Genomic DNA, 14,847 nt, shown 5'->3' on the forward strand with positions numbered 1-14,847 from the left:
GGTTAATGTTAATACAGAAATTAATTTCTATATGCCAGAAACTATTCAGTATTTCAGGGTATAGATTTTTTCTAACTTTCACTCTATGTAAAAAGACAAAACAAGAATACAAGAATACACGACTGAGATCAAAATAACAACAAAACAGAGGGTATGATCTATTGTTTTCATTCAGCTTTTCATGTTCCTAGAGAGGCAACCAACTGTAAATGTATTCACAGTTATCCACTCTTCTACATTCTAGATCACAATATGAAATATCAAACCTTAGAGTCCTTTGAAATGGAACCTAACACTGAGAGTGACGAAAGTAAAAATGGCTGTTTTTGCTTCCTAGGCAATTTCTTAGTGAGTCAAAAAGACAAAGGAGAGACTAATAAATGGCTGAGTTACCTAAGCCAGTTCAGCAAAATGTATTTAGTTCAAACTCTATCCAGGAATTCAATGCAAATCTTATAGGACAATATACAAACACACCCCCACATCTACAGAAGTTTAAGATGGTGATGACACAAAAAACTTGTACACAAATGTTCATAGCAGCATTTTCCTAATAGTCAAAAAGTAGAAACACCCAAATGTCATCAACTGATGAATAATGTGCTACATCCACATAATGGAATATTATTTGGTAATAAAAAATGAAACACACAGAGACACAAAGTGATTACTTAGGGCTGGCTGGGGAGGGGGCTAAAGGAAAGGCATGGGAGTGACTGCTAATGGGTATGGGGTTTATTTTTGGGGTGAAGGAAATATTTCAAAATTAGATTGTCATGATAGTTGCATGCTCTTGAGACTCTATTAAAAACTCATCAACTTGTATACTTTTAATGGATTAATTTTATGGTAGTGGAAAATATCTCAATAAAGCTACTTTTATAAAAATGGGTGATTTGTAGAGCTGTGCAAAAATTAGATGCAGAAGCCCCATGGGCTCAAGTGAAATCCATGGTAAAGAGACTCACACAGGGAAGATCCAAGGCAACAGAACCTGACTTTCTCCACTAAAGACACAAGTACCCAGTTCTTAGCTCTAACCTAAAACACAGGAAAATAACCCTCTTCTTCTGGCTTTCTCTCTCTCTTCTTACTAAAGAACTGACCAAGAAATCAAACCAATCAATGTTCTTGATTGAAAAAAAAATCTGGGTGATGGAACATTACTGCCATATATTTCTCAAGATAATTCATAAATTCAACTGTTTAAGTTCAGATAACATCAGAATCTGTATCTGATGTACTTCTAAAAAGTGAAGAAACTATATTTTGAATTAAAATAAATACAGTACTTAGATTACTTAGACACTCTGAATAATTATTTGGAAAATGTTCCCCTTGTTTAATGACCATCCATTCCAAGAAGCCAGAATGTAATTAGACTTAATATAAGTACATTAGATTAATGCAAATGCATTAAATGCAAAAACATTTAACAAAGCTCTATATTTAAACATATCAAAATCCATGACCTAAAAGATTAAGGTTGCTATGAAAACTAAGTAATCCTTAGTACATGTATATAATTGGTTAAATGTAACAACTGAATTAGCAATCCTAAGATCATGAGCAACGTAGATAACTTCATTTATAAAAAAGCATTTAATTGTAGACTTTCCATTATTTCCATTACTGTGCTATGCTCTAAAGGTACTAAGAATAATAATACTAATGAATTTCTTTCTTTAAAATTGGCTCATTCATATATACTTATTAAACACAACTTCATATAGTATTGGTAACGCCCATCTTTGTGCATTCGCATTTTGAAGTGATTAAAAAATTCACAAAATACCTACACAATTTAACAGTTATTCCTATGGTATAATTTCTCACAGGGTCCCTAAGAGCCCCTGTAATTGTCACCTTTGGTACTGTGTGGCTATATTTGAAAAGAATCACTTTCTGATCTGAACACATTCTAACACTCTCAATATACTTGTATGACAAAGTTCCCATTTGTTTCTAATAAGTGCCATATTCCCTTTGTGATAACTTGACATTACACTTCCTACCTCTTACTCAAAACAAGTTGTACCCTGCTCCACACATCACATTACAACTGATCAGTCCTAAATTCCACCTGACTGGTATTACTGTAATGTTAATGTGTTTATTACACTTGTTCAAAATTCATAGCACACCAGTGAAGAGTTTCTGCTGCTGAATGTCTAAGAACCTCAATCACTAACTAATTTGAGTGGTGATTAGATGTTGAGTACCACTCAAAGCACTTAACATGTGTTACCATTATTTAAAATCCTCACAACCTCATATAAAAATAGGTACCATTTCTAATGTTGGCAAGGATGTGGAGAAAGGGGAACCCTCCTACACTGCTGGAGGGAATGTAAACTAGTTCAACCATTGTGGAAAGTAGTATGGAGGTTCCTCAAAAAACTCAAAATAGAAATACCATTTGACCCAGGAATTCCACTCCTAGGAATTTACCCCAAGAATGCAGCAGCCCAGTTTGAAAAAGACATATGCACTCCTATGTTTATTGCAGCACTATTTACAATAGCCAAGAAATGGAAGCAACCTAAGTGTCCATTAGTAGATGAATGGATAAAGAAGATGTGGTACATATACACAATGGAATATTATTCAGCCATAGAAGAAAACAAATCCTACCATTTGCAACAACTTGGATGGAGCTAGAAGGTATTATGCTCAGTGAAATAAGCCAGGTGGAGAAAGACAAGTATCAAATGATTTCACTCATCTGTGGAGTATAACAACAAAGAAAAAACTGAAGGAACAAAACACCAGCAGACTCACAGAACCCAAGAATGGACTAACAGTTACCAAAGGGAAAGGAACTGGGAAGGATGGGTGGGAAGGGAGGGATAAGGGGGAAAACTGGACATTATGATTAGCACACATAATATAGGGGGGTGGGGACATGGGGAAGGCAGTATATACAGAGAAGACAAGTAATGATTCTATAACATCTTACTACGCTGAAGGACAGTGACTATAATGGGGTATGTGGGGAGGACTTAATAATAGGGGGAGTCTAGTAACCATAATGTTGTTCAAGTAATTGTACATTAATGATATAAAAAATAATAGGTACCATTTCTCATTTCTACTTTATAAATGAGGCACAGAGAGGTTACATAACTTGCTCAAATAATACAGCTAAGTGGTAGAGGCAGGATCAGAACCCAGGTGTGGCCTTAACTCCAGAGCCTGTGCTCTTAACCACTTTGGTAGTTATCTCCCCATGGACCTTGATGTAAAGGAGTTTACAGACTAGAGATATATACATCATTTGTAGTATCATTTGATATTAGCTGTAACAGAGGAACATACAGAAGCACAAAAAAGGGGTAGGGAAATAGACAAAGCTTTCCAGGGAGAAGACATAGCATTCACGATTTCAAACATTCCAGGCATAAATGTCCCCAAAAATGTGAGACAAGTTTGTTTTCAGAATTAAAATGAAAGACATTTGAGAATACTGGATCTAAATTCATTTTCCAATTTCCAGGCCTATGTAAATGCAGAGTACTCACATAAGGACTGTTCACTAATTTTTAGACATCTTTTTTTTTTTAAGTTTTTAAGTATAATGGCTTTTGTTTTCCTTCAAGTTCATGACATTTACTTAGGTTTTCTTTAATGTCTGTCAATAAAGTTTACAATTTTATCCATGAAGATTTTATAAAATTTTGGTAGATTATACCCTTAAGTATCTTAAATTCTTATTGCTCTTGGAAAGGTTATCTTTTTAAAACATGTTATTCTAATTGTTTTTGATGTATAAAATACAACAGACTTGTGCTTTTATATTAATGGTTTTATAAAAAGTGCTATTTCAGCATTGGTGCTTCTATTCAACACTACTAGTTCTCTAATCAGAGAACATCACGTGGACCAAGCTGGTATTATGTGCCATGTTTGAATGAATCCCAAACATTTGCTTTGTGTATGTATGCCAAGCAAGAGAGATAAAGGGGTAATATCATCTATAATTCTTTAATCACTTTGTGCTTTCACTATTTTCATGTGATTGAAAGCATGTTTATGCTAGACTTTATTTTTAAGTACAGTTTGAATGCAAGATAATTTGAGACCCCAAAAGTTTGTAAAATCGGTGAGGAAAATACTGCAGCTAGAAGAATACACCTTCCAAAGAATGTCTCTCTCACACTCCATCTCCACAACTCCCACCCACTATCAAATCTTTCTTTGGTAAACACAATAAAGCTTCATTACATTATATTTGTTAGACAATCTGTATTTATGTATTTTCAAAATCTTATTTTTACTTAAATTTATTTTCATTGTTCAGTTTATATATTTTTCTATCTATGAAATTTGTTTGGTATTTTAGGTTGGGATGGAATATAGCTTTTCCTACTAAAATTAATAAAAATATTTTTCACTTAATGGCAGAATTTTTCAGAAACACATATAAGAAAATAGAGGGACCTGTGTATTCAAGTACTGTTTCTATGAAATGTGTCCCTTCAGGAAATGTGTGCTGCCTCCCCCAAAATCTAAAGCAAACCTCAACTAATACATTCTTTGAAAAGCAACTTTCCTGAGGTATTATTTACATACAAAAATTGCACCCATTTTTAAACCTACATTTGATAAGCTTACACAAATGTTTAAAATTGTGTGAGTGCCATCACAATTAATGTATAGAATATTTCTATCAATCTAAATCATTTCTTTGTACCCTTTCACAGTCAACCCTAATATCACCCCAGTCCTAGGTACGACTAATACACTTTCTGTCACTATAGATTAGATTTGCCTTTTCTATAATTTCATATGAATAAAATCATACAGTAGGTACTCCTCAACAAAACATTTTTGATATTCATCCATATTGTTGAATGTATCAGTAGTTTGTTGCTTTTTAATGCTGAGTAGTATTTTTGTATGGATATACTATAAATTGTTTATTCATTCATGTTGCTAAACCTCCGGAATGTTTCCAACTTATTATGAATAAAACTATCACAAAATTTTGTAGTCTTTGTGCAGACATTTGTTTTCTTTTATCTTGAATAAAAAATTAGAAGTGCAATTGCTAGGCTATATGGTAAATGTCTGTTTAATATTATAAATTGCCAAACTTTTTGAAAGTGGCTGCATCATTTTACATTCCCATCAGCAATGTATGAGTTGCATTTGTTCCACAACCTCCCAATACGTGCTACTGTCCATCTTTATTTTCATCTATTGTAATGGGCATGTAGTTGTTTTAATTTTCAGTTTCCCTGATGACTATTCATTTAATCACATTTTCACTTATTGGTGATCATTAATCTTCCATTTTTAGATCATTTCACCTTCTATTATAGAATAGTTAAGGTTTTAAAGATATATTCTGGATACAATCTTTCATCAGGTATAGTCAATTCTCATTATTATAGGTAGCTATGTTCTATAAAGTCACCATGGACAGTGAATTAACAAATACTGAAGCATTGCTCCTAGGGGTAATACTGGGTTAGGTTCCTGAGAGCCTCTGGTTACAACATTTTAGTCAACTGATCAATACATAGTCTTGTTTAATGTGTTTCTGTTTAAAGATACTTGGTTCATTAACATTAAATGCACAGCCAACAGCACTGTAACTCATGCCTGGATGAAGCTTATCTAACACATGTATTTTCTCTGTAAGGCACATCACAGCATACTTATACTTTGGAACACTAGATGGCACTTCAGCACTATGCTTGGGAGCCATTCTAATTGCAAATCATCAACAAAAAGAATAAAAATGCAAAATACATGGCACTAAGTAGGCCATGAAAAGGACGTTTGTCTACTGTATGAAAACTAAAACAAGAAGGCAGAGCTCCACCTTGCTCATGACACTAGCTGAGAGCGTGTGTAGAGCAACTCAATTTTTTTTTTTTGCCATCGGTGTATGTCCACAAATGATCATGAAAGCATCAGAAATACTGATTTGGGGGCTATAAATTTTAATAAGATGAATTTGCAAATTCAGAATTCATGAATGAGAATCAACTGCATATGTATTGCAAATAGTTTATCCCAGTCTGTGATTTGTCTTTTCATTTTCTTAATAGTGTCTTTTGACAAGCAGAAATTTTTAATTTTGTTGAAGTATAATTTATCAGGTTTTGTTTTATGGTTTATGCTGTTTGGGTGATCTAAGAAGCCTTTGACTATCCCAGAGATGCAAAGATTTTCTCTCATGTTTTCTACCAGAAGTTTTACAGTTTCAGATTTTATATTTACACCCATGATCTATTTTGAATTCACTTTTTAATGTTGTGAAACAAGGATCTAGGTTCATTTATTCCCAGTTCTAGCACTGTTGAAAAGACTATACTTCAATTATTTTGCTACTTTTATAAGAAATCGATTGACTACTTAGGAAAGGGTCTATTTCTGGACTCTATTCTGTTCCACTCATCTCTTTGCCTATCTTTATGTCAAAACCACACTGTCTTGATAATTATAGCCTTACAGTAAGACTTGAAACCAATTTATGTAAATTCTCCAACATTGCTTTTTTTTCTTCAAAATTGTTCTGGTTATTAGGTCCTTTGTATTTCCATATTAACCTTAGACTCATTTAGCTTTCTATTTCCTAAAAAAGTCTGGTAGGATTTTGATTGGAATTGCATTGAATATATAGATCACTCTATAGAGTCTGATCCATGAACATGGTATTTATCTCTTTACTTAGATCTTTACTTTCAGCAATGCTTTGTAGGTTTCAGTATACATGTCTTACACATAGTGTGCTAAATTTATTCCTAAGTATTTCATGGTTTTTGATGTTCTAAATTGTATTGTTTTTAAAAACCCATTTACCATTTGTTCATTGCTGATATATAGAACTAAAACAGATTTTTGTACTTTGTATTCTACAACCTTGCTTTATTTCACCTATTAGTTTTAGTAGCTTTTTTGTAGATTCCTTAGATTTCTATGTAAACAATCACGCCATCTGTGAATAAAGACAAGATAAAGAAGTTTTACTTCTCTTCCCATCTGCTTGTCTTTTCCAACCAATTTCTTTGTCTTATTTCACTGGTTAGGACCTCTGGTAAAACACTGAACAGAAATGGTAAAAGCAGACACACTTGACTGTTCCCAGGTTAGGGAGAAAGCATTCAGTCTTTCATGACTAAGTATGATGACAGAAGTTTTTTGTAGACATCAAGATAGTTTTTACTTCTAGTTTGCTGAATACTTTTTTTTAAACATGAATAGGTGCTGTATTTTCCAATTGCTTTTTCTACACCCACTGAAGTGATGTTTTTCTTCTTTTTCTGTTATTATAGTAAATTATTTTGATTTTAAATATGAAACAAAGTTTGCATTCTTGAGACAAACCCCAGTTGAATATCACATATTATTATTATTATTATTTTGTGTATTGCTGGAATGGACTTGCTAATATTTTGTTAAGATTTCTTGTGTTTATGTTCATGAGGGATATTAGATTGTAGTTTTATTTCCTATCTTTGTCTAATTTTATTATTAGGACAGTCTTGGCCTTGTAATAGGTGCTAGGAAATGCTTCCTTCCTTCCTCTATTTTCTCAGTGTGTGAGGGCTATACTAACTCTTCATTAAGTTTAATAGAATTTACCAGTGAAACCATCTGGACCTGAAGTTTTGCTTGTGAGAAGGTTTTAAGTTAAACATTTCTTTACGAGATTAAAGCTATTCAAGTTTCTCTATCTTTTGGCATCAATTTTTAAATTTTGCATCTTTCAAGGAATATGTTCATTTCATCTAAGCTATCAAATTTACTGTAATAAAATTTCCTTATTCTCTTTCCATTTTCTGTAGGATCTATAATGATGTCCTCTCCTTTCATTCCTGTTATTGGTAATTTGTGCCTCTTTTTTATACATGATCAGTCTAGCTAGGGGGTTATCCATTTTATTTTAGATTCATTGATTTCTGCTTTTACCTTTTGATGAACTGATCCCTTTATAATTGTGAAATGCCACTCTTCTAGTTCTGAATCCTACTTTGATATATTGATATAGCTACTCCAGTTTTCTTTTGATTAAAGTTTGCATGGGATATCTTTTCATATCCTTTTATTTTTAATTTATCTGTATCTTTATAATTAAGTTTACGTACGGCATATAGTTGAGTTTTGCTTTTTTATCCAATCTGATAATCTCTGCCTTTTAATTGGTATGTTTGGACTACTGATATTTTCCCAGCTTCACTGAGATATTGCTATATAAAACCTATGTGAATTTATAAGGTGTATAGTGCGATGATTAGATATAAGTATATATTACAAAATAATTACCATAACGAGGTTAGTTGACACCTTTATCTCTTGACATAACTAGTTTGTGTGTGTATGTGTGTGGTAATAACATTTAAGATCTCTTAACTTTCAAGTATGTAATTACCATTTATAATTAATTATTGATATGGTTTAGTTTGTTTGCCATCTGACTAGTTATTCTACTTGTCCCATACTTTGTTTATTCCTTTTTTTCCAGCCTTCCTTTGGCCCAACAAAGTATTGTTAGTATTCCATTTTGGCTTATTAGCTATGCCTTGAATGTCCTTTAACACTTCTCGTAGTGTACATTTTCTAGACATAAATTATTTTGTCTTTTGTTTGTCTAAAAAGTGTCTTTATTTTTTAGGTATATTTTTGCAGGATATAGGATTCAAGGTTGATAAGCTTTTTTTTCTTTCAATGTTTTAAATATTTCGTTCCCTTATCATTGTCTTACATACTTTCTGATTAGAAGTCGGCTTTCATTCTTTGTTCCTATGTATGTTCTTTTTCTCTGCCTACTTTTAAGATTTTTCTCTTTATTGCTGGTTTTCAACAATGTAGGATGCACCCTGGTACAGTTTTCTTCATATTTGTACTAGGTCTCATTGACCTTCTTTGCATCCTATTTGGACAACTTCTGGCCATTTATTTCTTTAAATGTTTTTTTCTGGCCTCCACCCAACTCTTTTTATTCTGGGACTTCTGTTACATGGATGTTAGACCTCTTACTATTGTACCACTAAGGTTATACTAATTTTGTTTTCAATATTTTCCTCTTTGTATTTCATTTGAGATAGTTTATATCCATTTCCATAGTTTCTATTGCTACTCAAGTTGCTCAAATAATTCATTTTTAAGTGAGTTAAATTCTGCATCTTATTTTATGTACATCACATAGATTTTAATAGTAGGCCTAAGTCCAGATGCTTATTATCTTCCCATGGTTTATAGCAGGAAGATTGTTTTTTCAGAAAAAAGAAGAGATTAAAGATTACTCAATTTTAGGAGAGGAAGGAGGAGAAAGGTAGCTTATGGTATGGACTATTCATTACCTCATTTTTGTTTTCAAGTCTTGTATTACCAAAGTAAAAAAAGAAAAAAAAACTCTATAACTTTTCAGTACCTTCTGTTTTTAATGACTTAAAAACACTTAAACTCCATAAAAACTTCTAAAATGAAAATGGAATATTGCAGAGTTCACCTCATCAAGAATTATTTTTATTTTCTTTTACTTTGAGGTTGGTAATTTGCCAAAATGCAGCACTATAAATTCTGGCAGGTAATCAAATTACTATTTCATATTCACTTCAAATATACACTTTAAAAAGGGAAGAAATGCTCATCAATAATAATGCTTGAGAATCTGAAGAAAATATAAAAATCCTAAAAATATGAAAAGGCTGGTCTTTATTTTTATGGAATTTAGACGAAAACTGCTTATTTTTTCTGAGCATTGTTAATTGGCAGTATTACTGAGCTTTTGACAAGAGGACAGCAAGAAGCTTTCTGGTGTAATGGAAATCCTTTTTGAAAGGTATAGTAGAATTTCAAACTATTATACAATTATTAGGGCAATCTGTTAAAATGTTATGAACACACAGCTGATAAAGATTTCAGGAGGTTCTATAACTTGTTCATTTACCTCTACTAGAGCTCATTAAGTTATCAAGGCAAGTAACCTGCAACATAAACATCTGCTCCCTCCTTCAGAGACCGTATTTCAATGATATAGAAGATTCTCTAAGAATGTTTATACTAGACCAGTATAATAAATAAACAACCCTGAAGATAAAGTATGATAAGGATCGTAATACAGGCAAAGATTAAGTGCTCTAGGAGCCCAAAGATGGAAGGAGCACTACTAAGGGAAAACAAATTAATAGCACTAAGCTTGAGTTGGGCCTTGAATAAGATGCAGACAAGAAGAAAGAAGGGGCCAACGCCTTCTAGATGGCAGTCATAGGAAAGAACAAAGACAGGGGTGTTTTCAGAGAGAGAAATGAGGTACAACCTTCAGAAATCCTCACAGATAAACAGTCAGAGGAAAGTATACAGACTGGAAGTACAGGTTCCCAGAAGTCAGAGGTATATGAAGAGTAATGAGGCTAGAAAATAAATCCAGGCTACTATATAAATGTAAACCCTAATATTTAATTAATTTAATTTTTAAAAACTGTGCAAGATGGGAGGAGGCACATGATCTAATAACTGAAAAACACTTAATTTTTAGTTGATTTTCAAGTTCAGCATGAGCTCACTCTGGGGGATGCAAGTGTTTCACAAACAAAAATCTTAGTTTCCATTAGTAGAAGCAGTTTCCAGATCAAAGGAAACAATACTGCAATGCTCAGGGACTAGTCCACAATTAGAGTGTTGTGTTAATTTTCATTGTCATATTTTATGAAAACTGTTAGTAAGCTAGAATTGGTATCCAAAGAAAGGTAACCAGAGCTGTTATTGCCACAACAGGAAGTTAAGATGTTGTTGATTTTATTTACTTTTATCTTTCCCTTCCAAGCCTGCTTCATCTTCTGTATTGCCATTCTAGGCAATGGGAGCACACCACTTAGTTACCCAAGTTGGAAACCTGGGGAGATCACACTGGGTCCTTCTTCAACTTCCATCTTCAACTGGTCACTAAATCTTGACTGTCGAACACAAACATCTCAGGTCAGTCCAATTTTTCTGCCTCACTACTGCCGTAGTTTAGGTCTTCTTCCATCTTGTACCTGGATTATTACTGATAAACCTAAACTGATCTCCCACGCTCAACTTAACTCTCTTACAAAACCATTCTCTACATTATGGCAATTCAACATAGACACTAGCTGTTTATTTTGAACATCTTCTGTTGCAAGCAAAAAGAATAAGCATCTTTAACTCTAATGGTTGAGACAAATATTTGAGATCTCCTAATCTAAACTCCCATCTAATCCCAAGCAGCATCCAGTAACATTCCAGAGCTAGTCAAAGAGCTCTGCCTGAGCACTACCAATGATGGAAAACTTGGTACTTTTTGAGACTTGACTTAATTTCTGGACATTTGGGAAGTTTTTCCTTAATACTGTGGCAAAAACAAAACAAAACATCGAACAAATCTCTAACTTCTCTTCATTGTCCCTAACTTTGCTTTTGGAACAGGACCTGGGTAAATGCCCACAGTTACTAATATAGACAAAATGGGATGTAATGAGTCTAATCAAAAGTAAGGAAAAATAGGTGAAGTATTAGGGACAATTAAGTCAACAGCTGTTCCAAGAATACTTTAAGAGCAGTGAGACTAACCTCTTATCATCTTCCTTGACACTACGATTCTGTTTAAACCCAAGGGGTTTACAGAAATTGTACAATTCTTTTGTGCCTGCAGATACTCAGTATTTCTTCAGATGAAATACGCAATAAGGAAAAATAGCATGTGATTCTATAGCTAAACATGGGTGATCCATTAAAGACAAGTGACAGCTCAACCCTCTCTCTTGGAGCATTTGTCACCTATGCTTTTATCCTTCAGGGATTTGAGTTAAATGACATTTGCTGTAGATTGATAATTAGTTTTTCTTTCTTTCTTTTTCTCTTTTTAAAAAAGCATAGGAGGCCAATGTTGGCTTCTTCCCCATGAGAGACAATAGGCTGAGCAGTTTGGGGAATATATGCCTTGATCAGATTTGCACTATGACTTCTGAATGCATGAGCCATCCCAGCAACACCTGCTCTCCTGCCAGACCACCTGGGACTGGCAGAAAAGGGATCCATCAATTCCACTCTCCCCAGAGAGATCACCCAGACCAAGTGTTAAATGCACAGTTTAATACCATGTTAAAAAGTAAAATTCCATCCACTGAAACCTACCAGTTATCAGAAGTCAGTATTTAGACAACATTAATAATAGAAATTAACATAGAATTTAATTTTTTTCCAATGGAACTGCAATCCAACTAAATACTCAGAAAAGTACCACTTACATTAAGGGAGGAAAAATGGAAAGGAGTGAAATCCTTAATCAAGTCATGTCACCAACCTACTGCCAGGGCATGAGTTTTGGGTTCTATTTCTCATAAGGGGTGGAAATACAGTTGCTTCCCACCCAGAAACTGAATTACTTACTTTGGATTATATTACATTTGGGCATGCAGATTTTATAACACAAAAACTGAAAATATGTAAGTCACATTTTAATTCAAAGTAATCAGCTTGCTTTTCATAAACAAAGAGAGGTAGACATTTATTTTTTTTGGTTGATTCACATACATTTCCTGTTTTGGTTTCCATTTCTTTTACTATGAACCATTATTTAGCTTTGTTTCTCTAAATGTTACAGCAGCCAGTCTCCATCCTTCCTATTAACTAATTTCACTTACTTTTAACAATTTTTTTTAAAATTAAAGTTATACACGTGAATGTTTCAAGTCAAATAATTCTATACGGTTATGAAAAACTGTAATTTACCCTTTAACTCCTTTTCAGTGACAACCATCTTAAACCTGTTTGGCTGATTATTTTATATTTTCTTGATGTCTCTAAATGACTAAGTAACATGATTGTACTACTATTTCTCAATGTTTCAATTTGAGGCATTGCCTATTGACTTACCCCCATATAGAAAGTGATGATTTAGCCCCTTTCTGTGCCACTCCACCTTAATTCCTCACAACACACATTCAAGCATCACATCTGCTATACTGTTATATAACTTAGATCAATATCCACATTCTATATTATTGTGATTAAATGAACACTATTTATAGCTAAGCCACGTAATAAACTATGGTCACTTTTCTAGCATAGTTTTGTTCTCCCTGGTTTTTTTTTTTGTTCGCTTAGCTTTCTATTTACTTGTAATTCAACCACAGACTGTGGTTCCCTTTCGTCTAAATCTTAAGATACTGAGATGTACTGTGTAATTGATTAATTTCAGCTTCCTGAAGAAATTGCCTGGTTGTCCTTCATGCCTAGCGCACACCAATCCCTCCTCGCACCTTGGGGGCTCCTGTGTTCTGTATCCCAAATTGTCTTCTTTCTTGGCTTCTTCCCTCATTTGGGTGGTGCATGACTTCCCATAGGAGTTTATGGGAGGTTAATTTTTTGAGACCTCCCAGGTCTAAAAATGTCTTTATTTCATTTTTTCACTTGGTTTGGCATTCTGGGTTGGAAATAATTTCCCCTCAGAATTTTGAAACCCTTGTTCCAATGGTCTCTAATGTTGAAGACATTCTGATTTCCATACTTTGTCTGGAGCTTCTTTTTTGTCTGTCTTCTCTAGAGGCTTCCAGGATTTTCTCTTTCCCCAGTGCTCTGAAATTTCATAATGATCTGCCTTGGAGAAGGTCTGTTTCCATCTATTCTGATGGCACCTGTCAGGACCTTTCAGACTGGATATGTATGTCCTTCAATTTGGGGAAGCTTTCTTGAAGTATTTCATTAATGACTGCCTTTCTGTTTCCCTTTTTCTTTCTTTCTGGAATTCTTATTATTCAGATTCTTAGCTTTTATAGATTCTGTGTAGTCCTTTTAAATAGCATCCTGTTCTTACAATGTTTGCAGTATCTTTCTTATCTTTTTGAAGATATTAAGTTAGTTTTGCATAGTCCGTTTTCTCCAAGTTGACTTTTTCCATTTGTTGCCTTTGGTGTTTTTTTTTATGTTAGGGACTTTTCTCAGATGTTGATGATAATTATTTTTTCATATGTAAGAAAGGGGGACTAAAAAGCTGCTTAAAAAGTAGGAGTGTAGGAGTTGGGCTTATCTCCTGTAGGATTCATTGCAGTGTGATCAGGCTGTTTGGCTGCAGAACATCCAATGCCAGTGCCTTTATTCTTCTTGGGCTGGTCAGATTCCTCAAAGAAGTCTCTTCCAACCCTCCTGACTGGAGAGTGAAGACTTGGCTGTGGAGGGAAGGGTGGTCTCACACACAGTGTGCATATTCACTACATTTTTAAAACAGAACCCCCACCCTTGGCTGGTGTTAAGAACCACTGTGTTTTACCTTCTCTAGAGAATAAAGAAAGCTCCAGTCTTGAGTGAGGTAGAATAAAGCAGGTAATCTATGCAGCTGACTCCTTCTTAAACAGATTTTAATTAATACTCCTTACTTAAATCATCTCCCTCCACCTGGCACCAAGCTTTCGTCTTTATATAGAGTACTGTGAGGTGTGAATTGGCTTTTCTCACTTTAGGATTGTTTTCTTAGGTCTGCTCAGTTACCAAATTCCAAAATTTTGCTGCTAGTTTCCTCCTTCCTGTGCTCTCCTCAAGGGCTTACAGTTCCAAGTTTTTGTTCATTTGTTTTAGTAGGGCCTGGGAGGGAAGTTAAAAGTGTGCATTAAAACCCTCATTAACCTGGAAGCGCTCTCTCCCCCAATTTTTTTCACTATAGATACTTCCAGCTTTCTCCATGACTCTGTTTTTTCATCTTTCCCACTTCCACCTTGGTTTTGTCTCTACATTCCTAATGTTATAGTCTTTCTAAAGAGCAAGAGAGAGTAGATAGCTTCTGAAAAAGTAGCAGTAAAGAATGGGTAAGTTGCCTATCTGTTTTCCAGCTGCCTTGAAGACTGTTTCCATTTTTTATTCTGTAAATATAAAAAG

At 34.0% G+C, this 14,847-nt stretch overlaps 1 protein-coding gene across 6 annotated transcripts in view; it reads right to left on the reverse strand.

The window, feature by feature from the left end:
• Positions 1 to 14,847, reverse strand: part of LIN52 (lin-52 DREAM MuvB core complex component) — a 190,182-nt gene that overhangs the window by 55,863 nt on the left and 119,472 nt on the right. The window contains exon 6 of one of the 6 annotated variants that reach the window (XM_036913217.2): positions 4,026 to 6,949. The exons of the other annotated variants lie outside the window; for them this stretch is intronic. Within the exon in view, the coding sequence (XP_036769112.2) occupies positions 6,921 to 6,949 (29 nt within the window). The 3' untranslated portion in view covers positions 4,026 to 6,920. Of the gene's footprint in view, positions 1 to 4,025; positions 6,950 to 14,847 lie in introns of those variants that run through there. 6 annotated transcript variants of the gene reach the window in all.

This window comes from Manis pentadactyla, chromosome 11 (genome assembly GCF_030020395.1).
Source record: "Manis pentadactyla isolate mManPen7 chromosome 11, mManPen7.hap1, whole genome shotgun sequence".
Classification (NCBI taxonomy): domain Eukaryota; kingdom Metazoa; phylum Chordata; class Mammalia; order Pholidota; family Manidae; genus Manis; species Manis pentadactyla.